Source organism: Oncorhynchus tshawytscha, linkage group LG31, assembly GCF_018296145.1.
Source record: "Oncorhynchus tshawytscha isolate Ot180627B linkage group LG31, Otsh_v2.0, whole genome shotgun sequence".
NCBI classification, from domain to species: Eukaryota; Metazoa; Chordata; class Actinopteri; order Salmoniformes; family Salmonidae; genus Oncorhynchus; species Oncorhynchus tshawytscha.
The window spans coordinates 34,451,666-34,477,726 of record NC_056459.1 but is presented as its reverse complement, the minus strand read 5'-3'; the positions used below and the strand labels follow the sequence as shown (position 1 = coordinate 34,477,726).

The following is a 26,061-nucleotide window of genomic DNA, read 5'->3' as shown; positions in this document are numbered from 1 at the left end:
GCTCCTCTCTGCTCCTTTCTGCTCCTCTCCTCTCTGCTCCTCTCCTCTCTACTCCTCTCCTCTCTGCTCCTCTCCTCTCTGCTCCTCTCTACTCCTCTCCTCTCTGCTCCTCTCCTCTCTGCTCCTCTCTGCTCCTCTCCTCTCTGCTCCTCTCCTCTCTGCTCCTCTCCTCTCTGCCCCTCCCCTCTCTGTCCTCTCTGCTCTCTGCTCCTGCTCCTCTCTGCTCCTCTCTGCTCCTCTCCGCTCCTCTCTGCTCCTCTCCTCTCTGCTCCTCTCCTCTCTGCTCCTCTCTGCTCCTCTCCTCTCTGCTCCTCTCCTCTCTGCTCCTCTCTGCTCCTCTCTGCTCCTCTCTGCTCCTCTCTGCTCCTCTCCTCTCTGCTCCTCTCTGCTCCTTTCCTCTCTCTCCTCTCCTCTCTGCTCCTCTCCTCTCTGCTCCTCTCTCCTCCTCTCCTCTCTGCTCCTCTCCTCTCTGCTCCTCTCCTCTCTGCTCCTCTCCTCTCCTCTCTGCTCTGGCTCTCCTCTCTACCCCTCCCCTCTCCTCTCTGCCCCTCCCCTCTCCTCTGCTCCTCTGCTCCTCTCCTCTCTGCTCCTCTCTGCTCCTCTCCTCTCTGTTCCTCTCTTCCTCTCCTCTCTGCTCCTCTCCTCTCTGCCTCTCCTCTCTGCTCCTCTCCTCTCTCTCTCTCTCATCTCTGCTCCTCTCTACTCTCTCTCCTCTCTGCTCCTCTCCTCTCTGCTCCTCTCTGTGATCCTCTCCTCTCTGCTCCTCTCCGCTCCTCTCCTCTCTGCTCCTCTCTGCTCCTCTCAGTGATCTCTGCTCCTCTCTGCTCCTCTCCTCTCTGCTCTTCTCCTCTCTGCTCCTCTCTGCTCCTCTCCTCTCTGCTCCTCTCTCTCTCTGCTCCTCTCTGCTCCTCTCCTCTCTGCTCCTCCTGTCTGCCTTTCTGCTCCTCTCCTCTCTGCTCCTCTCCTCTCTGCTCCTTTCTGCTCAGCTCTGCTCTTCTGCTCCTCTCTCTCTCTGCTCCTCTCCTCTCTGCTCTCTCCTCTCTGCTCCTCTCCTCTCTCCTCTCTGCTCCTCTCCTCTCTGCTCCTCTCCTCTCTGCTCCTCTCCTCTCTGCTCCTCTCTGCTCCTCTCCTCTCTGATCCTCTCTGCTCAGTGATCTCCTCTCTGCTCCTCTCTGCTCCTCTCCTCTCTGCTCCTCTCCTCTCTGCTCCTCTCCTCTCAGTCTCTGCTGCGCTCTCCTCTCTGCCCCTCCCTCTCCTCTCTGCTCCTCTCCTCTCTGCTCCTCTCCTCTCTTCCTCTCTGCTCCTCTCTGCTCCTCTCTGCTCCTCTCCTCTCTGCTCCTCTCTGCTCCTCTCTCTCTCTGCTCCTCTCTGCTGCTCTCCTCTCTGCTCCTCTCTGCTCCTCTCCTCTCTGCTCCTCTCCTCTCTGCTCCTCTCCTCTCTGCTCCTCTCTGCTCCTCTCCTCTCTGCTCCTCTCTGCTCCTCTCCTCTCTGCTCCTCTCCTCTCTGCTCCTCTCCTCTCTGCTCCTCTCTTTAACAGTGATCTCCTCTCTGCTCCTCTCCTCTCTGTCTCTGCCCTCTCCTCTCTGCTCCTCTCTGCTCCTCCTCTCCTCTCTGCTCCTCTCTCTCTCTGCTCCTCTCCTCTCTGCTCCTCTCCTCTCTGCTCTCTCTCTCTCTGCTCCTCTCTGCTCCTGTCTGCTCCTCTCCTCCTCTCCTCTCTGCTCCTCTCCTCTCTGCTCCTCTCCTCTCTGCTCTCTCTGCTCTTCTCCTCTCTGCTCCTCTCCTCTCTGCTCCTCTCCCTCTCTCTCTTCTCCTCTCTGCTCCTCTCTGCTCCTCTCCTCTCTGCTCCTCTCTGATCTTCTCCTCTCTGCTCTCTCCTCTCTGCTCCTCTCTCTCCTCTCCTCTCTCTCCTCTCCTCTCTGCTCTTCTCCTCTCTGCTCCTCTCTTGTCTGCTCCTCTCCTCTCTGCTCCTCTCCTCTCTGCTCCTCTCCTCTCTGCTCCTCTCCTCTCTGCTCCTCTCTGTCTCTGCTCCTCTCCTCTCTGCTCTCTGCTCCTCTCTCTGCTCCTCTCCTCTCTCCTCTCTGCTCCTCTCCTCTCTGATCTCCTCTCCTCTCTGCTCCTCTCTGTTTCCTCTCTGCTCTCTCCTCTCTCCTCTCTGCTCCTCTCCTCTCTGCTCCTCTCCTCTCTGCTCCTCTCTCTCCTCTCCTCTCTGCTCCTCTCTCTCTCCTCTCTGTTCTCCTGATCTGCTCCTCTCCTCTCTGCTCCTCTCCTCTCTGCTCCTCTCCTCTCTGCTCCTCTCTCTCTCTCTGCTCCTCTCTCTCTGCTCCTCTCCTCTCTGCTCCTCTCTGCTCCTCTCCTCTCCTCTCTGCTCCTCTCCTCTCTGCTCCTCTGCTCCTCTCTGATCTGTCCTCTCCTCTCTGCTCCTCTCCTCTCTCTCCTCTCTCTCTCTCTCTCTGCTCCTCTCCTCTGCTTCTCTCCTGATCTGCTCCTCTCCTGCTCTGCTACACTTGTTTAACTGCTCCTCTCCTCTCTGCTCTTCTCCTCTCTGTCTTCTCCTCTCTGATCTTCTCCTCTCTGCTCTTCTCCTCTCTGCTCCTCTGCTCTCTCTCTTCTCCTCTCTGCTCCTCTCCTCTCTGCTGATCTCTATCCTCTCTCTCTGCTCCTCTCCTCTCTGCTCCTCTCCTCTCTGCTCCTCTCTGCTCCTCTCCTCTCTGCTCCTCTCCTCTCTGCTCTTCTCCTCTCTGCTCCTCTCCTCTCTGCTCTTCTCCTCTCTGCTCTTCTCCTCTCTGTTCCTCTCCTCTCTGCTCCTCTCCTCTCTGCTCCTCTCCTCTCTACTCCTCTCCTCTCTGCTCCTCTCCTCTCTGCTCCCCTCTTCTCCTCTCTGCTCTGTCTCCTCTCTGCTCTCTCTCCTCTCTGCTCCTCTCCTCTCTGCTCTTCTCCTCTCTGCTCTTCTCCTCTCTGCTCTTCTCCTCTCTGCTCTTCTCCTCTCTGCTCTTCTCTCTCTGCTCTCTGCTCTCTACTCTTCTCCTCTCTGCTCCTCTCCTCTCTGCTCCTCTCTCTCTCCTCTCCTCTCTGCTCCTCTCCTCTCTGCTCCTCTCCTCTCTGCTCCTCTCTGCTCCTCTCCTCTCTGCTCCTCTCCTCTCTGCTCTTCTCCTCTCTGCTCCTCTCCTCTCTGCTCTTCTCCTCTCTGCTCTTCTCCTCTCTGTTCCTCTCCTCTCTGCTCCTCTCCTCTCTGCTCCTCTCCTCTCTTCCTCTCCTCTCTGCTCCTCTCCTCTCTGCTCCCTCCCCTCTCCTCTCTGCTCTTCTCCTCTCTGCTCCTCTCCTCTCTGCTCCTCTCTCCTCTCTGCTCCTCTCCTCTCTGCCCCTCTCCTCTCTGCTCCTCTCCTCTGCTCCTCTCCTCTCCTCTCTCTGCTCTCTCTCTCTCTCTGCTCTTCTCCTCTCTGCTCCTCTCCTCTCTGCTCCTCTCCTCTCCTCTCTGCTCCTCTCCTCTCTGCTCTTCTCCTCTGCTCCTCTGCTCCTCTCTGCTCCTCTCCCCTCTGCTCTTCTCCTTTCTGCTCCTCTCCTTTCTGCTCCTCTCCTCTCTGCTCTTCTCCTCTCTGCTCCTCTCCTTTCTGCTCCTCTCCTCTCTGCTCTTCTCCTCTCTGCTCCTCTCCTCTCTGCTTCTCTCCTCTCTGCTTCTCTCCTCTCTGCTCCTCTCCTCTCTGCTCCTCTCCTGCTCCCCCTCCCCTCTCCTCTCTGCTCTTCTCCTCTCTGCTCCTCTCCTCTCTGCTCCTCTCTGCTCCTCTCCTCTCTGCTCCTCTCCTCTCTGCTCCTCTCTGCTCCTCTCCACTCTGCTCCTCTCCTCTCTGCTCCTCTCCTCTCTGCTTCTCTCTCTCTCTGCTCCTCTCTGCTCCTCTCCTCTCTTCTCCTCCCCTCTCTGCTCCTCCCCTCTCTGCTACTCTCCTCTCTGCTCTTCTCCTCTCTGCTCCTCTCCTCTCTGCTCCTCTCTACTCCTCTCCTCTCTTCTCCTCCCCTCTCTGCTCCTCCCCTCTCCTCTCTGCTCCTCTCCACTCTGCTCCTCTCCACTCTGCTCCTCTCTGCTCCTCTCCACTCTGCTACTCTCCACTCTGCTCCTCTCCACTCTGCTCCTCTCCTCTCTGCTCCTCTCCTCTCTGCTCCTCTCCACTCTGCTACCTCTCCACTCTGCTCCTCTCCACTCTGCTCCTCTCCTCTCTGCTCCTCTCCTCTCTGCTCCTCTCCACTCTGCTCCTCTCTGCTCCTCTCTGCTCCTCTCCACTCTGCTACTCTCCACTCTGCTCCTCTCCTCTCTGCTCCTCTCCTCTCTGCTCCTCTCCACTCTGCTCCTCTCTGCTCCTCTCTGCTCCTCTCCACTCTGCTCCTCTCCTCTCTGCTCCTCTCATCTCTGCTCCTCTCCACTCTGCTCCTCTCTGCTCCTCTCTGCTACTCTCCACTCTGCTCCTCTCCACTCTGCTCCTCTCCTCTCTGCTCCTCTCCTCTCTGCTCCTCTCCACTCTGCTCCTCTCTGCTCCTCTCCACTCTGCTCCTCTCCACTCTGCTCCTCTCCTCTCTGCTCCTCTCCACTCTGCTCCTCTCTGCTCCTCTCTGCTACTCTCCACTCTGCTCCTCTCCACTCTGCTACTCTCCACTCTGCTCCTCTCCTCTCTGCTCCTCTCCACTCTGCTCCTCTCTGCTCCTCTCCACTCTGCTCCTCTCTGCTCCTCTCTGCTACTCTCCACTCTGCTCCTCTCCTCTCTGCTCCTCTCCACTCTGCTCCTCTCTGCTCCTCTCTGCTCCTCTCCACTCTGCTACTCTCCACTCTGCTCCTCTCCACTCTGCTCCTCTCTGCTCCTCTCTGCTCCTCTCCACTCTGCTACTCTCCACTCTGCTCCTCTCCACTCTGCTCCTCTCCTCTCTGCTCCTCTCCTCTCTGCTCCTCTCCACTCTGCGCCTCCCCTCTCTGCTCCTCCCCTCTCTGCTGACTCATATTAAACTCTCAGTTGGTTGCATATGAACCCAGTCTGTCTCATTGACGTCATAGTAAAGGCTAAAGGGACCTTCAGGATTATCGAACGGTTGTGAATTGTTTTATGCCTGTAATGGGTGAGGAAATGGTTATAAGTGAAATAGGAGAGAACAGAAATAGAACTGTTGCATGTGAGGTAAAACATCGCTGAACTGAAATGCGTTACACAGTTTGTAATACTGTGTGGTAAAACCCTGCAAAAAAAATTTTTGCATCAAAGGTGTAATCCTGGGCTCAAAGTGTATGATGTTTTATTTGACTTACTTTTGATCGAAGACTATATACAGGTTCTTCACTAAGTATTCATACCCCTTGACTTATTCCACATTTTGTTGTGTTACAGACTGAATTCAAAATGGATGAAATATTTTTTTTAAATCCCACCCATCTACACACTATACCCCGTATTGACAAAGTGAAATCATCATTTTTAGAAATGATTGAAAATGAAATACAGAAATATCTCATTTACGTAAGTATTCACACCCTATGAGTACAATACATGTTTGAATCCACATTGGTTACAACTGTGAGTCTTTCTGGGTAAATCTGTAAGACCTTTACGCACCTGGATTGGACAAAATGTGCACGTAATTTTTTTATATTTTTTATTCAAGCTCTGCGGTTGTTGATCATTGCTAGACAGCCATTTTCAAGTCTTTTTTAAAGCAATTTTAAACGCCCAACAAAATGTGGAAAACATCAAGAGGTGTAAGTACTTTCTGAAAGCAACTGTAGGGATGATTTTTGATTGGACAGCAGACCCCTGTTGCCATGGTTACAGCCCGTAGACACTTCCTGTCATTTATTATTTGGTTTCAGATTGCTTCCTGATTTAATTGGTCGCTGACCTTTTCTCTCTAGTCTGTGATTGGTTACTCACTCTCTTTCCGTCATCTGTGATTGGTCACTCACCCTCTGTGATTGGTCTTTCCGTCATCTGTGATTGGTCACTCACACTCTGTGATTGGTTACTCACTCTCTTTCCGTCATCTGTGATTGGTCACTCACACTCTCTCTTCACTGTGATTGGCAGGTTGTAACCAGGGGCCTGGTAGGTGTTGTTGCCACTGAGACCGAGTGTGTGTCGCCACGGTGTTGCGTCGTTGCCATGGGGAAACAGAACAGCAAGCTACGGCCAGAGATGCTTCAGGACCTGAGAGAGAACACGGAGTTCTCTGACCACGAACTACAGGAGTGGTACAAGGTCACTACACAGTACACACAGACACACACACACACACACACACACAGATAAGTTGTTGCTATCCCGGATGGCAGTTGTTTTGCAAACTTCGATCTGTTGCCGTTTATTTTTTTCTCTAAATGTATCTGCTATCATTTCATACAAACGACAAGAACGTTTGAACATCAGATGGGCAGCTACTTACCTCAATTCCGGCTTCACGTTCGCCCTGGAGGCTTACTGGAATTCCCAACCCAACTTTCGAGCTACCAAAGAGGGACAGCTAACGTTACAAGGGGTGGGGGGAGGATCCTGGTGAGATTGAGCTGAAGGGAGAACCGGCCACCTCTTCTCTCCATTCCATTGGCTAATGTACAGCCACTTGATAATAAAATGGATGACCTCTGATCCAAAGGGACTCTCGAAACTGCAATATTCTCTGCTTTTCTGAAACACGGCTCTCGGACAAGATACCCCCATGGCTAGAAGATACCCCCATGGCTAGAAGATACCCCCGTGGCTAGAAGATACCCCCATGGCTAGAAGATACCCCCATGGCCCCCGTGGCTAGAAGATACCCCCATGGCTAGAAAATACCCCCGTGGCTAGAAGATACCCCAGTGGCTAGAAAATACCCCCCGTGGCTAGAAAATACCCCCGTGGCTAGAAAATACCCCCGTGGCTAGAAAATACCCCCGTGGCTAGAAAATACCCCCGTGGCTAGAAAATACCCCCGTGGCTAGAAGATACCCCCGTGGCTAGAAGATACCCCCGTGGATTTACGATACCCCCGCCCGTGGCTATAAGAAACCCCCGTGGCAATAAGATACCGACAGGATAGTGGAGTCGGAAGTCGAGGGGGGGAGGGGTTTGCTTCTTCATCAACAACAACTGGTGTGCTGACTCGAGCACGGTAGAAGTGTGTTCACCCGTCTTGGAATAGCTGATGATCAAATGCCTTTTCAGGAAAGGACTTTTCAGCTGTTATTGTGAGTGCTGTATACGTTTCACCTCAGGACAAATAACAAGCTGGCATTCATCAAACTGTACGAGTCTATAACCAAGCAGGAAACCCTACATCCAGAGGCTGCTTTTCTGGTTTATTCCACGTCACTACGTCACACGTGATGCCCAACTTCCATGAACATGTCTCCCTCGCCATTAGGGGGTGATACAATCCATGACCACTGTCATTCTACCATGAAGCATGCATACGAGGCCTTCCCTCTCTTGTCTGCCATTCGGCAAATCAGATCATGACTCTGTACGCCTGCTTCCTGTTTGCAAGCAGAAGCTCAAATAGGAAGTACCCGTGACTCGCTCCGTGGAGAAATGGTCTCCAGAACCAGAGGTTATGCTGCCCCTCCTGTTCACCCACGACTCCAACCCCATCATCATGTTTGCTGAAGATACAACACTGGTAGGCCTGGTCACCGTTGACGATGAGTCAGCCTGCAGTTTAGGAGGTCAGTGACCTGACAGTGTGGTGCCAGAACAGCAATCTCTCCCTCATCGTCAGTAAGACCAAGGAGCTGATCGTGGACTAGAGGAAATGGGGGAGGGATGAGCACTCTACATCGACGGGGCTGCAGTGGAGCGGATCGAGAGCTTCAAGTTCCTCGGTGTACAAATCACTAAATATTTACAATTGTTCACGGTTGTGAAGAATGCGTGTTGGTTTGGCATGGGCCCTCAAATCCTCAAAGTTCTACAGCTGTACCATTGAGAGCATCTTGACTGCCTGCGTCACTGCTTGGTACAGCAATACCACTACCCTCCATCACATGGGGCTACAGAGGGTGGTGCGGACAGACCAGCACATCACTGGGACTGAGCTCCTTGCCATGGGGCTACAGAGGGTGGTGCGGACAGACCAGGACATCTCTAGGAAAGAGCTCCTTGCCATGGGGCTACAGAGGGTGGTGCGGATAGACCAGCACATCACTGGGACTGAGCTCCTTGCCATGGGGCTACAGAGGGTAGTGCGGCTAGCCCAGTACTTTTTAAAATGTATTTTATCTTTATTTAACTAGGCAAGTCAGTTAAGAACAAATTCTTATTTTAGAATGACGGCCTAGTGGGTTAACTGCCTTGTTCAGGGGCATTCAATCTTGCAAGTAGTAGTAGTAGTAGTAGTAGTAGTAATAGTAGTAGTAGTAGTAGTAGTAGTAGTAGTAGTAGTAGTAGTAACAGTAGTAACAGTAATAGTAGTAGTAACAGTAATAGTAGTAGTAACAGTAATAGTAGTAAGTAGTAGTAGTAGTAGTAACAGTAATAGTAGTAGTAGTCATAGTAGTAGTAGTAACAGTAATAGTAGTAGTAGTAGTAATAGTAGTAGTAGTAACAGTAGTAGTAGTAACAGTAGTAGTAGTAGTAGTAGTAACGGTAGTAGTAGTAGTAGCAGTAGTAGTAGTAGTAGTACCAGTAGTAGTAGTAATAGTAGTAGTAGTAGTAGTAGTAGTAATAGTAACAGTAACAGTAGTAGTAGTAGTAGTAACAGTAGTAGTAGTAGTAGTAGTAAACAGTAGTAGTAGTAGTAGTAACAGTAATAGTAAGTAGTAACAGTAACAGTAATAGTAACAGTAGTAGTAGTAACGGTAGTAGTAGTAACAGTAGTAGTAGTAGTAGTAACAGTAGTAGTAGTAACAGTAGTAGTAGTAGTAGTAAGTAACAGTAGTAGTAGTAGTAGTAACAGTAGTAGTAGTAGTAGTAACAGTAGTAGTAGTAGTAGTAACAGTAGTAGTAGTAGTAACAGTAGTAGTAGTAGTAGTAACAGTAGTAGTAGTAGTAACAGTAGTAGTAGTAACAGTAGTAACAGTAGTAACAGTAGTAGTAGTAACAGTAGTAGTAGTAACAGTAGTAGTAGTAACAGTAGTAGTAGTAACAGTAGTAGTAGTAGTAGTAGTAACAGTAGTAGTAGTAGTAGTAGTAGTAGTAATAGTAGTAACAGTAGTAGTAGTAACAGTAGTAGTAGTAGTAACAGTAGTAGTAGTAGTAGTAGTAGTAGTAACAGTAGTAGTAGTAACAGTAGTAGTAGTAACAGTAGTAGTAGTAGTAACAGTAGTAGTAGTAGTAGTAGTAGTAGCAGTAGTAGTAGTAACAGTAGTAGTAGTAACAGTAGTAGTAGTAGTAGTAGTAGTAGTAGTAGTAGTAGTAGTAGTAGTAGTAGTAGTAGTAGTAGTAGTAGTAGTAACAGTAGTAGTAGTAGTAGTAGTAACAGTAGTAGTAGTAGTAACAGTAGTAGTAGTAGTAGTAGTAACAGTAGTAGTAGTAACAGTAGTAGTAGTAGTAGTAGTAGTAGTAGTAGTAGTAGTAGTAACAGTAATAGTAACAGTAGTAGTAGTAACAGTAATAGTAACAGTAGTAGTAGTAGTAACAGTAATAGTAACAGTAGTAGTAACAACAGTAGTATTGGGGCGGCAGGTAGCCTAGTGGTTAGAGCGTTGGGCCAGTTGCTGAAAGGTTGCTGGAACGAATCTCTGAGCTGACAAGGTAAAAATCTGTCATTCTGCCCCTGAACAAGGCAGTTAACCCACTGTTCCTCGGCCGTCATTGTAAATAAGAATTTGTTGTTAACTGACGTACCTAGTTAAATAAAGGTTAAATAAAAATCTATAAAAACAGTAGTGGTGGTGGTAGCACTAGTGTTAAATGCAGTAGCTGTCATCAAGGCAAAGGTTGGCTACTTTGAAGAATCTCAAATATGAAATATATTTAGGTTTGTTTAACCCTTTTTTGAGGGTTACTACATGATTCCATAAGTGTTATTTCATAGTGTTGATGTCTTCACTATTATTCTACTATGTATAAAATTGTGAAAAATGATGAAAAATCCTTAAATTAGTAGGTGTGTCCAAACTGTTGACTGGTACTGTATATGCATGCGGGCACGTATACTGTACACACACACACACACACACACACACACACTGTTGATGAGGCAGTTCATCGGTCAACTGTCACCTCATGCTGAGATTTGGACCAGAAATGTTCTCATGATGGAAGAAGTATCATGGTGCACTGAGCAACATAACAGCAAGCATATGGCGCTGTCCCCTGTCTGTCTCCTTCCTCTTCCCTCCTCCTAGATTAACAGGCTGGGTGTGTCCCCTGTCTGTCTCCTCCTGGATTAACAGGCTGGGTGTGTCTCCTGTCTGTCTCCTCCTGGATTAACAGGCTGGGTGTGTCCCCTGTCTGTCTCCTCCTGGATTAACAGGCTGGGTGTGTCCCTGTCTGTCTCCTCCTGGATTAACAGGCTGGGTGTGTCCCCTGTCTGTCTCCTTCCTCTTCCCTCCTCCTGGATTAACAGGCTGGGTGTGTCTCCTGTCTGTCTCCTTCCTCTTCCCCCCTCCTGGATTAACAGGCTGGGTGTGTCTCCTGTCTGTCTCCTCCTGGATTAACAGGCTGGGTGTGTCCCTGTCTGTCTCCTTCCTCTTCCCTCCTCCTGGATTAACAGGCTGGGTGTGTCCCCTGTCTGTCTCCTCCTGGATTAACAGGCTGGGTGTGTCTCATGTCTGTCTCCTTCCTCTTCCCTCCTCCTGGATTAACAGGCTGGGTGTGTCCCTGTATGTGTCCTTCCTCTTCCCTCCTCCTGGATTAACAGGCTGGGTCCCCTGTCTGTCTCCTGGATTAACAGGCTGGGTGTGTCCCCTGTCTGTCTCCTTCCTCTTCCCTCCTCCTGGATTAACAGGCTGGGTGTGTCTCCTGTCTGTCTCCTCCTGGATTAACAGGCTGGGTCCTTCTGTCTCCTTCCTCTTCCCCCTCCTGGATTAACAGGCTGGGTGTGTCCCCTGTCTGTCTCCTCCTGGATTAACAGGCTGGGTGTGTCCCCTGTCTGTCTCCTTCCTCGTCCCTCCTCCTGGATTAACAGGCTGGGTGTGTCCCTGTCTGTCTCCTCCTGGATTAACAGGCTGGGTGTGTCCCCTGTCTGTCTCCTTCCTCTTCTCCTCCTAGATTAACAGGCTGGGTGTGTCGTCTTCCTTCCTCTTCCCCCTCCTGGATTAACAGGCTGGGTGTGTCCCCTGTCTGTCTCCTCCTGGATTAACAGGCTGGGTGTGTCCCCTGTCTGTCTCCTTCCTCTTCCCTCCTCCTGGATTAACAGGCTGGGTGTGTCTCCTGTATGTGTCCTTCCTCTTCCCTCCTCCTGGATTAACATGCTGGGTGTGTCCCCTGTCTGTCTCCTCCTGGATTAACAGGCTGGGTGTGTCCCCTGTCTGTCTCCTTCCTCTTCCCTCCTCCTAGATTAACAGGCTGGGTGTGTCTCCTGTCTGTCTCCTCCTGGATTAACAGGCTGGGTGTGTCGTCTATCTGTCTCCTTCCTCTTCCCCCCTCCTGGATTAACAGGCTGGGTGTGTCCCCTGTCTGTCTCCTCCTGGATTAACAGGCTGGGTGTGTCCCCTGTCTGTCTCCTTCCTCGTCCCTCCTCCTGGATTAACAGGCTGGGTGTGTCCCCTGTCTGTCTCCTCCTGGATTAACAGGCTGGGTGTGTCCCCTGTCTGTCTCCTTCCTCTTCCCTCCTCCTAGATTAACAGGCTGGGTGTGTCCCTGTCTGTCTCCTCCTGGATTAACAGGCTGGGTGTGTCCCCTGTCTGTCTCCTTCCTCTTCCTGGATTAACAGGCTGGGTGTGTCCCTATCTGTCTGGATTAACAGGCTGGGTGTGTCCCTTCTGTCTCCTTCCTCTTCCCTCCTCCTAGATTAACAGGCTGGGTGTGTCCCCTGTCTGTCTCCTCCTGGATTAACAGGCTGGGTGTGTCTCCTGTCTGTCTCCTCCTGGATTAACAGGCTGGGTGTGTCTCCTGTCTGTCTCCTTCCTCTTCCCCTCCTGGATTAACAGGCTGGGTGTGTCCCTTGTCTGTCTCCTCCTGGATTAACAGGCTGGGTGTGTCCCCTGTCTGTCTCCTTCCTCTTCCCTACTCCTAGATTAACAGGCTGGGTGTGTCTCCTGTCTGTCTCCTCCTGGATTAACAGGCTGGGTGTGTTGTCTATCTGTCTCCTTCCTCTTCCCTCCTCCTGGATTAACAGGCTGGGTGTGTCGTCTATCTGTCTCCTTCCTCTTCCCTCCTCCTGTATTAACAGGCTGGGTGTGTCTCCTGTCTGTCTCCTCCTGGATTAACAGGCTGGGTGTGTCTCCTGTCTGTCTCCTTCCTCTTCCCTCCTCCTAGATTAACAGGCTGGGTGTGCATCCCAAATATCACCCTATACAGTATGTTCTGGTCCCTTTTGGCATTGGTCAAAAGTGGTACACTATATATGGATAGGGTGCAGCCTGAGACTGCTATGTCCAGCTGCAGTAGATTATCACTGTGGTGTTTTAACACCGTTGTAATGTTGTCATAGATTCATGTTGGGACATAAAAGTCTCTGCGTTTGCCATTCAACCTCTCTCCTAGGGTTAATACTCGCTGCTGGTGTTGACAGTGGCTCTACACAACTTTAGTATGAAATGACATAATTAATAATAATAATAATAATAATAAATAATAATAATTCCCGGGATTATATTGTGACATAGTTATGGTTGAGTGTGTCATTATTTTAAAAAAACTAGGTTTGTGTTTGTGCTGAATCTCTATGTCCCTTTGTCGCCTGGGGGTGGTGTAATATATGTTTTGTCGTATTGTCACATACATTTTCCCAGAAGACCATAATGAATGTATTTTGTGTGACATCACTGGGTTTGATCTAACGATCATTATCTGTTAGCTGTGTTTGGTTTGGACCCAGAGGTTTAAAAGAGCATGTCATTTCCTTTCATGACTATTTTTCGATTAAATGATTGGGTACATTATCAGTTATCAACATATTGCTTACCAAGTACATTGTACATTGTCATCCCCCGATTTCAATTTTTTTCAATTTCAATTCAAGGGGCTTTATTGGCATGGGAAACATATATTTACGTTACCAAAGCAAGTGAAATAGATAATAAACAAAAGTGAAATTAACAATAAAAAATGTACAGTATACATTAAACGCATAAAAGTTCCAGAAGAATAAAGACATTTAAAATGTCATATTATGTCTATATACAGTATTGTAATGAAATAGTTAAAGTACAAAAGTTAAAATAAATTAACATAAATATGGGTTGTATTTACAATGGAGTTTGTTCTTCACTGGTTGCCCTTTTCTTGAGGAAACTAGTCACGAATCTTGCTGCTGTGATTGCACACTGTGTTATTTCAACCAATAGATATGGGAGTTTATCAAAATTATGTGTGTAATCTGAGGGAAATATGTGTCTCTAAAATGGTCAAACATTTGGCAGGAGGTTAGGAAGTGCAGATCAGTTTCCACCTCATTTTGTGGGCAGTGTGCTTTTGAGAGCCATGTCTGCCTACTTTCTCAATAGCAAGGCTACGCTCACTGAGTCTGTACATAGTCAAAGCTTTAATACATTTTTGTTCAGTCACAATGGTCAGGTATTCTGCCGCTGTGTACTCTCTGTTTAGGGCCAAATATAACATCCTCCCGTCTCTCTCTCAGGCTAGAATAGGTCATTCTATGACATACCGTATATTTCATCTTGTTTCTCCCTCCACCCCCTAGGGATTCCTAAAGGACTGTCCCAGCGGCAACCTGAACGTAGAGGAGTTCAAGAAGATCTACGCCAACTTCTTCCCGTACGGAGATGCCTCCAAGTTCGCCGAGCACGTCTTCCGAACGTTCGACACCAACAGCGACGGCACCATCGACTTCCGGGAGTTCATCATCGCGCTGAGTGTCACGTCACGAGGAAAGCTGGAGCAGAAACTGAAGTGGGCCTTCAGCATGTATGACCTGGATGGAAATGGGTACATCAGCCGTGATGAGATGCTGGAGATCGTACAGGTGAGACATGGGATTTGTAGTCCTGGTGGAGGTCGTACAGGTGAGACATCGGATTTGTAGTCCTTGTGGAGGTCGTACAGGTGAGACATGAGATGTGTTGTCCTGACGGAGGTCATACAGGTGAGACATGGGATTTGTAGTCCTTGTGGAGGTCGTACAGGTGAGACATGAGATGTGTAGTCCTGACGGAGGTCATACAGGTGAGACATGGGATTTGTAGTCCTTGTGGAGGTTGTACAGGTGAGACGGTCCACTTCAGTTTCTGCTCCAGCTTGCCCAGCTTGTTATCTGTAGTCAATGCTTCTCATTCAGAAGTGGATGAAGACTTACTCCTGGTTCCTCTCTAGGTGTCTTCCTAGGTTCCTGTCTTCCGCTGAGTTTTCCCTAGCCACTGTGCTTCTGCATCTGCATTGCTTGCTCTTTGGGGTTCATGCTGGGTTTCTGTAAAGCTCTTTGGGGTTTCATCCTGGGTTTCTGTAAAGCTCTTTTGGGTTTCATGCTGGGTCTCTGTAAAGCTCTTTGGGGTTTCATCCTGGGTTTCTGTAAAGCTCTTTGGGGTTTCATGCTGGGTCTCTGTAAAGCTCTTTGGGGTTTCATCCTGGGTTTCTCTAAAGCTCTTTGGGGTTTCATCCTGGGTTTCTGTAAAGCTCTTTGGGGTTTCATCCTGGGTTTCTGTAAAGCTCTTTGGGGTTTCATGCTGGGTCTCTGTAAAGCTCTTTGGGGTTTCATGCTGGGTCTCTGTAAAGCTCTGTGTGACAACTGCTGATGTAAAAAGGGATTCATAAAATACATTTGAATTTGATTTAACTAGGCAAGTGTCGTGGAAATTTCCTCTATTTACCAAATCATGAGTGCAAACCACACACAAGTCAGAGTTAGTTATCAAAGTCCATCTTTAATTATATGAGCTCTATCACAACCCTGTGACTCTCAGATCAATTCAGTGTCTATCAATGAATTCTCTGAGAGCCCCCTCTACATTGCAACAGAGATCCTTTAATAGCAAAGATCCACCCCCCCTAGACGACATGACAAACCACAGGTCTTAGGAACTTACACAAAGAAAGACTTTACTTCAGAGAGGAGTATCCCCTAGCCAGACAGAGTTGGCTATAAATTATCCTTCAGTTTGGTCTCCTAAACAAAGCTCTTATTTCGACCTTGGTACAAAATGGTACCAAGACAGGAGAAACAGAGCAAACAGGGAGACTGTTTTTGTGTGAGCTGTATGTAGTTCAATGAAAGAAAGTTGAGGAAAACTGGTCATTGTTATCTTAACCTACTGTAACAGAGGCAAACTGGTCATTGTTATCTTAACCTACTGTAACAGAGGCAAACTGGTCATTGCTAGCTTAGCCTACAATAGCAGAGTCCTGCTGTAGTATAGTTCACTGTATCACAATTCCAGTGGGTCAGAAGTTTACATACAGTAAGTTGACTGTGCCTTTAAACACCTTGGAAAATTCCAGAAAATTATGTCATGGCTTTAGAAGCTTCTGATAGGCTAATTGACATAATTTGAGTCAATTGGAGGTGTACCTGTGGATGTATTTCAAGGCCTACCTTCAAACTCAGTTCCTTTTTGCTTGGCATCATGGGAAAATCAAAATAAATCATCCAAGACCTCAGAACAAAAATTGTAGACCTCCACAAGTCTGGTTCATCCTTGGGAGCCATTGTTAAACGCCTGAAGGTACCACGTTCATCTGTACAAACAATAGTACGCAAGTATAAACACCATTGGACTACGCAACCGCCATACCGCTCAGGTTGGAGACGCGTTCTGTCTCCTAGAGATGAACGTACTTTGGTGCGAAAATTGCAAATCAATCGCAGAAAAACAGGGACCTTGTGAAGATGCTGGAAGAAGCAGGTACAAAATCATCTATATCCACAGTAAAACGAGTCCTATATTGACATAACCTAAAAAGGCTGCTCAGCAAGGAAGAGTAGAACCTCCATAAAAATGGCAGACTTTAATTTTGGTTTGCAACTGCACATGGGGATCGTACTTTTTGGAGAAACGTCCTCTGGTCTGATGAAACAAAAATAGAACTGTTTGGCCATAATGACCATCGTTATGTTTGAAGGAAAAGGGGGAGGCTTGCAAGCCGAAGAACTGCAGGAGGGACTGGTGCACCTCACAAAATAGATGGCATCATGAGGCAGGAAAATGATGTGGATATATTGAAGGAGCATCTCAAGACATCAGTCAGGAAGTTAAAGCTTGGTCACAAATGGGTCTTCCAAATGGACAATGACCCCAAGCATACTTCCAAAGTTGTTGCAAAACGGCTTAAGGACAACAAAGTCAAGGTATTGGAGTGGCCATCACAAAGCCCTGACCTCAATCCTATAGAAAACTTGTGGGCCGAACTGAAAAAGCATGTGCGAGCAAGGAGGCCTACAAACCTGACTCAGTTACACCAGCTCTGTCAGGAGGAATGGGCCAAAATTCACCCAACTTATTGTGGGAAGCTTGTGGAAGGCTTCCTGAAACATTTGACCCAAGTTAAACAATTGAAAGGCAATGCCACCAAATACTAATTGAGTGTATGTAAACTTCTGACCCACTGGGAATGTGATGAAAGAAATAAAAGCTGAAATAAATCATTCTCTCTACTATTATTCTGACAGTTCACATTCTTAAAATGAAGTGGTTATCCTAACTGACCTAAAACAGGGTATTTTTACTCGGATTAAATGTCAGGAAATGTGAAATACCCATCAAACAGAATCTGGATGTCCTAAAGTAGGGTCTTGTTACTCTGATAATCATTGAACCTTTTGAGAATTTGGACGCCCCCCCCCACACACACACACACACATTTTAAGTCATAAACCATGCAGGCCATGAAGCCGTCATCATCTGAAGGAAGATTTAAACAGGGAAACTTGCCAATATTTTAGATTTAGAACACAGTTGTACCTCTTCTAAATCCAGTTTAAAGGTCCAGTCTCAATGGATAACAGATCCTTAGATTGACAGACAGAGAATTCAGAATACCCCCCTCCCCCTAATGGGGAGACTCAGGAACAACTAGGGTTACAAAGCTACTGGTATTTTACCAAAGTTATCTTAATCTTCAGTAAATTTGGTAATTAACAGAAAATCTATGGCAATCTATCATTTTCGGAATTTATACTTTAATAACTTTTAAAATATATATATATATATATATACATATATTCATATGTAGTATTCAGGGCAGCAAGTAGCCTAGTGGTTAGAGCGTTGGGCCAGTAACCAGCAGGTAGCCTAGTGGTTAGAGCGTTGGGCCAGTAACCAGCAGGTAGCCTAGTGGTTAGAGCGTTGGGCCAGTAGCCAGCAGGTAGCCTAGTGGTTAGAGCGTTGGGCCAGTAGCCAGCAGGTAGCCTAGTGGTTAGAGCGTTGGGCCAGTAGCCAGCAAGTAGCCTAGTGGTTAGAGCGTTGGGCCAGTAGCCAGCAGGTAGCCTAGTGGTTAGAGCGTTGGGCCAGTAACCAGCAGGTAGCCTAGTGGTTAGAGCATTGGGCCAGTAGCCAGCAAGTAGCCTAGTGGTTAGAGCGTTGGGCCAGTAGCCAGCAGGTAGCCTAGTGGTTAGAGCGTTGGGCCAGTAGCCAGCAGGTAGCCTAGTGGTTAGAGCGTTGGGCCAGTAGCCAGCAAGTAGCCTAGTGGTTAGAGCGTTGGGCCAGTAGCCAGCAGGTAGCCTAGTGGTTAGAGCGTTGGGCCAGTAGCCAGCAGGTAGCCTAGTGGTTAGAGCGTTGGGCCAGTAGCCAGCAGGTAGCCTAGTGGTTAGAGCGTTGGGCCAGTAGCCAGCAGGTAGCCTAGTGGTTAGAGCGTTGGGCCAGTAACCAGCAGGTAGCCTAGTGGTTAGAGCGTTGGGCCAGTAACCAGCAGGTAGCCTAGTGGTTAGAGCGTTGGGCCAGTAACCAGCAGCTAGCCTAGTGGTTAGAGCGTTGGGCCAGTAGCCAGCAGGTAGCCTAGTGGTTAGAGCGTTGGGCCAGTAGCCAGCAGGTAGCCTAGTGGTTAGAGCGTTGGGCCAGTAACCAGCAGGTAGCCTAGTGGTTAGAGCGTTGGGCCAGTAACCAGCAGGTAGCCTAGTGGTTAGAGCGTTGGGCCAGTAACCAGCAGGTAGCCTAGTGGTTAGAGCGTTGGGCCAGTAACCAGCAGGTAGCCTAGTGGTTAGAGCGTTGGGCCAGTAACCAGCAGGTAGCCTAGTGGTTAGAGCGTTGGGCCAGCAGGTAGCCTAGTGGTTAGAGCGTTGGGCCAGTAGCCAGCAGGTAGCCTAGTGGTTAGAGCGTTGGGCCAGTAGCCAGCAGGTAGCCTAGTGGTTAGAGCGTTGGGCCAGTAGCCAGCAGGTAGCCTAGTGGTTAGAGCGTTGGGCCAGTAGCCAGCAGGTAGCCTAGTGGTTAGAGCGTTGGGCCAGTAGCCAGCAGGTAGCCTAGTGGTTAGAGCGTTGGGCCAGTAACCAGCAGGTAGCCTAGTGGTTAGAGCGTTGGGCCAGTAACCAGCAGGTAGCCTAGTGGTTAGAGCGTTGGGCCAGTAACCAGCAGGTAGCCTAGTGGCTAGAGCGTTGGGCTGGTAACCAGCAGGTAGCCTAGTGGTTAGAGCGTTGGGCTGGTAACCAGCAGGTAGCCTAGTGGTTAGAGCGTTGGGCAACCAGCAGGTAGCCTAGTGGTTAGAGCGTTGGGCCAGTAACCAGCAGGTAGCCTAGTGGTTAGAGCGTTGGGCTGGTAACCAGCAGGTAGCCTAGTGGTTAGAGCGTTGGGCTGGTAACCAGCAGGTAGCCTAGTGGTTAGAGCGTTGGGCCAGTAACCAGCAGGTAGCCTGGTGGTTAGAGCGTTGGGCCAGTAACCAGCAGGTAGCCTAGTGGTTAGAGCGTTGGGCCAGTAGCCAGCAGGTAGCCTAGTGGTTAGAGCGTTGGGCCAGTAACCAGCAGGTAGCCTAGTGGTTAGAGCGTTGGGCTGGTAACCAGCAGGTAGCCTAGTGGTTAGAGCGTTGGGCCAGTAGCCAGCAGGTAGCCTAGTGGTTAGAGCGTTGGGCCAGTAACCAGCAGGTAGCCTAGTGGGTAGAGCGTTGGGCCAGTAACCAGCAGGTAGCCTAGTGGTTAGAGCGTTGGCAGGTAGCCTAGTGGTTAGAGCAGCTGGTAACCAGGGTAGCCTAGTGGTTAGAGCGTTGGGCCAGTAACCAGCAGGTAGCCTAGTGGTTAGAGCGTTGGGCCAGTAACCAGCAGGTAGCCTAGTGGTTAGAGCGTTGGGCTGTGCAGGTAGCCTAGTGGTTAGAGCGTTGGGCTGGTAACCAGCAGGTAGCCTAGTGGTTAGAGCGTTGGGCCAGTAACCAGCAGGTAGCCTAGTGGTTAGTGGTTAACCAGCAGGTAGCCTAGTGGTGGCGTTGGGCCAGTAGCCAGCAGGTAGCCTAGTGGTTAGAGCGTTGGGCCAGTAGCCAGCAGGTAGCCTAGTGGTTAGAGCGTTGGGCTGGTAACCAGCAGGTAGCCTAGTGGTTAGAGCGTTGGGCCAGTAGCCAGCAGGTAGCCTAGTGGTTAGAGCGTTGGGCCAGTAGCCAGCAGGTAGCCTAGTGGTTAGAGCGTTGGGCCAGTAACCAGCAGGTAGCCTAGTGGTTAGAGCGTTGGGCTGGTAACCAGCAGGTAGCCTAGTGGTTAGAGCGTTGGGCCAGTAGCCAGCAGGTAGCCTAGTGGTTAGAGCGTTGGGCCAGTAGCCAGCAGGTAGCCTAGTGGTTAGAGCGTTGGACTAGTAACCAGCAGGTAGCCTAGTGGTTAGAGCGTTGGGCCAGTAACCAGCAGGTAGCCTAGTGGTTAGAGCGTTGGACCAGTAACCAGCAGGTAGCCTAGTGGTTAGAGCGTTGGGCCAGTAACCAGCAGGTAGCCTAGTGGTTAGAGCGTTGGGCCAGTAACCAGCAGGTAGCCTGGTGGTTAGAGCGTTGGACTAGTAACCAGCAGGTAGCCTAGTGGTTAGAGCGTTGGACTAGTAACCAGCAGGTAGCCTAGTGGTTAGAGCGTTGGGCCAGTAACCAGCAGGTAGCCTAGTGGTTAGAGCGTTGGGCCAGTAACCAGCAGGTAGCCTAGTGGTTAGAGCGTTGGGCCAGTAGCCAGAAGTTTGCTGGAACGAATTCCTGAGCTGACAAGGTAAAAAATCTGTCATTCTATCCCTGAACAAGGCAGTTTAACCCACTGTTCCCCGTCATTGAAAATAAGAATTTGTTCTCAACTGGCTTTCCTAGTTAAATAAATAATGTATTTTATCGGTGTCCATGGTGTCATTGAGGTTTTAATAGATAGATATATATGGTTCAAGAGAAAATAGCCTAATGAATGAAAACAAAGCATTGAATCAACATTATTTCACGTTGTTTCACAACTGCAACCATTTTGACACTGACAACAAATACACATTGACACAGTCAAATAAAACACAAAATATTGAGGATATTTCACACTGAAACCCTCATGTTAAACACTAGGTTGATGGTTTATATTTAAGATCATGTTTTACAGCTTTGTCTTTCTATTTTATATAATACTTTTATTATTTGATATATTTGACCTGTGATAAGGCAAAAGGCCAGAGATGAATACAGACTGTGATCAGCTGAAGTACCCAAAATGGCCACTAGATGTCTTTGAACTTTACCAACATTCTGGTAGTTTACTGGCAAATTTAGAAAGTTTCCAGTAGTATACCCTTCCTTTGCAGGCATGTTGACAGTTTGTATTTTAGCTGGCCAGTAAAGAGGTTAGATAGGAATGGCCTTTAATATTTGGTGTCAGTTACTACGTTATTCACCATGTTTAGCCGAAGGAGCGAGTAACAAGAGAAAAAAAGACAGACAGACAGAAAGACAGTCAGTGAGACAGGCAGACAGACAGACAGACGGACACGGGTTCTGTATTGTTCTGAGAGCATGTACGGCTACATGCACTGTGTGCTCCAGGATTAGTGAGTTAAATTTAACCCGGGTTTATCCCTCAGTGTGCAGAATACTGGGATTATCCCCTGGTTATGCTCTGTTGAATGAGAGAAGGAGAGACAGAGGGGAGGAGAGAGGAGAGGAGGAGAGAGGGAGAGGAGGAGAGAGGGAGAGGAGGAGAGAGGGAGAGGAAGGAGAGACGGAGGGGAGGAGAGACGGAGGGGAGGAGAGAGGGAGAGGAGGAGAGAGGGAGAGGAGGAGAGAGGGAGAGGAGGAGAGAGGAAGAGGAGGAGAGAGGGAGAGAAGGAGAGAGGGAGAGGATGGAGAGACTGAGGGGAGGAGAGAGGGAGAGGATGGAGAGACGGAGGGAAGGAGAGAGGGAGAGGAGGAGAGAGGGAGAGGAAGGAGAGACGGAGGGGAGGAGAGAGGGAGAGGAGGAGAGAGGGAGAGGAGGGAGGAGAGAGGAGAGGAGGAGAGGGAGAGAAGGAGAGAGGGAGAGGAGGAGAGAGGGAGAGGAGGAGAGAGGGAGAGGATGGAGAGACGGAGGGGAGGAGAGAGGGAGAGGATGGAGAGACGGAGGGGAGGAGAGAGGGAGAGGAAGGAGAGACGGAGGGGAGGAGAGAGGGAGAGGAGGAGAGAGGGAGAGGAAGGAGAGACGGAGGGGAGGAGAGAGGGAGAGGAAGGAGACACGGAGGGGAGGAGAGAGGGAGAGGATGGAGAAAGGCAGAGGAGAGAAGAGCTAGTGGGAGGGAAGAGAGCGTGAGGAGAAGAGGATGAGATAAGAGAGGAGAGGTCACGCTATTATCACTAAGTGTTGGGTGATGGAGAGATATAGATGTGTGAGAGTTGGATGAGGTGTGATGAAGGGGGAGAAGATAGAGAGGGACAGATAACGACAGAGGAAGGAGGGAGCTACCCTGTAAACATTATTAGGAAATCCTTGTGAACTGAGTTGTGAAAATAATGAGTGTGTGATTGTGCGTCACAAAGGCTTGGCCTCTCTGTCGCTGCCACACTTCACTCTGGCATAGACAACAGGAAATGTCTCCCTAATCCATATCTCAACATCACATCTGGTCATTTTCCCAGCAACTGGTTATTGCAGAAAATCCGCAGTCAGATTTGAGAACATCCTTCAACTGAATGTAATAAATGTTGGACTTGAAAATACCTGGAAAGAACAACAATGGCCCTTAGCTGTGCCATTCATCTTTCAAGAGTCTGGTATTTCAGTTTGCCACTTGTGATAGCATGCAATGTCCTTGTGGGATGAAAGAACCTCAACAAAACACTAGAAAGGTAAACAATAAAACATATTTTGCGTCTTCAAAGTGAAAGTCAAATGATACAAACACCCCAAAAAATATGTTTTAATTCCAGGTTGTAAGGCAACAAAATAGGAAAAATGCCAAGGGGGTGAATATTATTTATGGGGTGAATATTATTTATGGGGTGAATATTATTTAGGGGTGAATATTATTTATGGGGTGAATATTATTTAGGGGTGAATATTATTTAGGGGTGAATATTATTTATGGGGTGAATATTATTTATGGGGTGAATATTATTTAGGGGGTGAATATTATTTATGGGGTGAATATTATTTATGGGGTGAATATTATTTATGGGGTGAATATTATTTATGGGGTGAATATTATTCACCAAATTAGTGGCGGGTGGCCACTTTGTTATTGTTTAACTGCTGATTCCAGGTACAAAAACGACTCCTAAAGGTGCCCAGTCATTCTGAATGGGGGCTAATGACTGTCTCGTCAAAATGACACTACAGTGACCTGGAAATACGATTACGTTGCTAACGTAGGCAAATAATTTGTAGGAAAAACAACTTTGCCATCATTAAAGATCATTATGATGTTGTAAAAGGTACTTTAGACAGTGGGCAATGTGGTCATGTGGTCAAGAGCTAGCAAAGTTCATACAAAATAACTAGCAATGCTAACGTTTGCTTTCAAAGTTCATAACAAATCGCTAGCAATGCTAACATTAGCTAGCAATGTTTATAAAATTTAGCTAGCAATGCTAACGTTAGCTAGCAAAGTTAATAAAAAATAGCTAGCTATGCTAACATTAGCTAGCAAAGTTTATAAAATATAGCTAGCAATGCTAACGTTAGCTAGCAAAGTTCATAAAAAATTGCGAGCAATTATACATTTAGTCCTCTCGACCTTGTTCAAAAGGTTGTCCTATTAATTATTTGCCTCCTTTTTGAAAACCCATCCACATTAATGCACTTTAGAAGAAGTCTTCTATAGCTCACATTAATAATGCACTAAGAAGAATACCCAGTTGTGCATCAGTCCTAAAACGAACGTTAAAAAAACAATATTGTGACGAAACGTGCAACCCATTATTAGTTATTAGTTATGCGGAATCAGGCTTGTTAGTGATGGGCTGGACCAAAACACTGCATGCACTGTAGCTCTTGCAGGAAAGGTTGCATCCCAAAATTGCACCATATTCCCTATTTAAGGCCCAATAGGGCTCTGGTCAAAAGTAGTGCACTATATAGGGAATAGGGCTCTGGTTTAAAGTTGTGCACAATATAGGGAATAGGGCTCTGGTCTAAAGTAGTGCACTATATAGGGAGTAGGGCTCTGGTTTAAAGTTGTGCACTATATAGGGAATAGGGTGCCATTTGGGACACACATTACTGCTCTCAGTGGGTCTTGTGATACGCAGGTAGAGGACGGATGAGATCGATACAGAAAGCTTTGCTCTCTTCAGCCTACAGCAATGACTCAAGTGGATTTCCCACTCCATGTTATCTGTCACTCCCTCTTTCCTTTAAACAATCCAATCATATCTCTCTGTTGTCACTCCCTCTTCTCATTAAACCATCCAATCCTATCTCTCTCTGTTGTCACTCCCTCTTTCCATTAAACCATCCAATCCTATCTCTCTCTGTTGTCACTCCCTCTTCCCATTAAACCATCCAATCCTATCTCTCTCTGTTGTCACTCCCTCTTTCCTTTAAACCATCCAATCCTATCTCTCTCTCTGTTGTCACTCCCTCTTCCCATTAAACCATCCAATCCTATCTCTCTCTGTTGTCACTCCCTCTTTCCTTTAAACCATCCAATCCTATCTCTCTCTGCTCTTACTCTCTTATATTATGACAGAACAGGACATAATCTGGAGATAGATCTACTGTCTCTATTATATTATGACAGACCAGCTAGATCTACTGTCTCTATTATATAATGACAGACCAGCCTGATCTACTGTCTCTATGTCTCTATTATATTATGACAGACCAGCTAGATCTACTGTCTCTATTATATTATGACAGACCAGCAAGATCTGTCTCTATTATAATTTGACAGACCAGCTAGATCTACTGTCTCTATTATATTATGACAGACCAGCTAGATCTACTGTCTCTATTATATAATGACAGACCAGCTAGATCTACTGTCTCTATTATATAATGACAGACCAGCTAGATCTACTGTCTCTATTATATTATGACAGACCAGCCTGATCTACTGTCTCTATTATATTATGACAGACCAGCTAGATCTACTGTCTCTATTATATTATGACAGACCAGCCTGATCTACTGTCTCTATTATATTATGACAGACCAGCTAGATCTACTGTCTCTATTATATTATGACAGACCAGCTAGATCTACTGTCTCTATTATATTATGACAGACCAGCCTGATCTACTGTCTCTATTATATAATGACAGACCAGCTAGATCTACTGTCTCTATTATATTATGACAGACCAGCCTGATCTACTGTCTCTATTATATTATGACAGACCAGCTAGATCTACTGTCTCTATTATATTATGACAGACCAGCTAGATCTACTGTCTCTATTATATTATGACAGCAAGATCTACTGTCTCTATTATATTATGACAGACCAGCTAGATCTACTGTCTCTATTATATTATGACAGACCAGCTAGATCTACTGTCTCTATTATATTATGACAGACCAGCTAGATCTACTGTCTCTATTATATTATGACAGACCAGCTAGATCTACTGTCTCTATTATATTATGACAGACCAGCTAGATCTACTGTCTCTATTATATTATGACAGACCAGCCTGATCTACTGTCTCTATTACATTATGACAGACCAGCTAGATCTACTGTCTCTATTATATTATGACAGACCAGCCTGATCTACTGTCTCTATTATATTATGACAGACCAGCCTGATCTACTGTCTCTATTATATTATGACAGACCAGCTAGATCTACTGTCTCTATTATATTATGACAGACCAGCTAGATCTACTGTCTCTATTATATTATGACAGACCAGCTAGATCTACTGTCTCTATTATATTATGACAGACCAGCTAGATCTACTGTCTCTATTATATTATGACAGACCAGCTAGATCTACTGTCTCTATTATATTATGACAGACCAGCTAGATCTACTGTCTCTATTATATTATGACAGACCAGCTAGATCTACTGTCTCTATTATATTATGACAGACCAGCTAGATGTAATGTCTCTATTATATTATGACAGACCAGCCTGATCTACGGTCTCTATATTATGACATAGCAGCTAGATCTACTGTCTCTATGATATTATGACAGACCAGCCTGATCTACTGTCTCTATTATATTATGACAGACCAGCTAGATCTACTGTCTCTATTATATTATGACAGACCAGCTAGATCTACTGTCTCTCTCTGTCTCTCTCTATTATATTATGACAGACCAGCTAGATCTACTGTCTCTATTATATTATGACAGACCAGCTAGATCTACTGTCTCTATTATATTATGACAGACCAGCTAGATCTACTGTCTCTATTATATAATGACAGACCAGCCTGATCTACTGTCTCTATTATATTATGACAGACCAGCTAGATCTACTGTCTCTATTACATTATGACAGACCAGCTAGATCTACTGTCTCTATTACATTATGACAGACCAGCTAGATCTACTGTCTCTATTATATTATGACAGACCAGCCTGATCTACTGTCTCTATTATATTATGACAGACCAGCTAGATCTACTGTCTCTATTATATTATGACAGACCAGCCTGATCTACTGTCTCTATTATATTATGACAGACCAGCTAGATCTACTGTCTCTATTATATT

General features: G+C 47.3%; 1 protein-coding gene across 1 annotated transcript in view; it reads left to right on the top strand.

Annotated features, from left to right (window-relative positions):
- LOC112229390 (hippocalcin-like protein 1) overlaps positions 1 to 26,061 on the top strand; it is an 89,554-nt gene that overhangs the window by 56,477 nt on the left and 7,016 nt on the right. Inside the window, exons 2-3 of the mRNA XM_042310414.1 lie at positions 6,057 to 6,227; positions 13,756 to 14,037. Of these exons, the coding sequence (XP_042166348.1) occupies positions 6,132 to 6,227; positions 13,756 to 14,037 (378 nt within the window). The 5' untranslated portion in view covers positions 6,057 to 6,131. The remainder of the gene's footprint in view (positions 1 to 6,056; positions 6,228 to 13,755; positions 14,038 to 26,061) is intronic.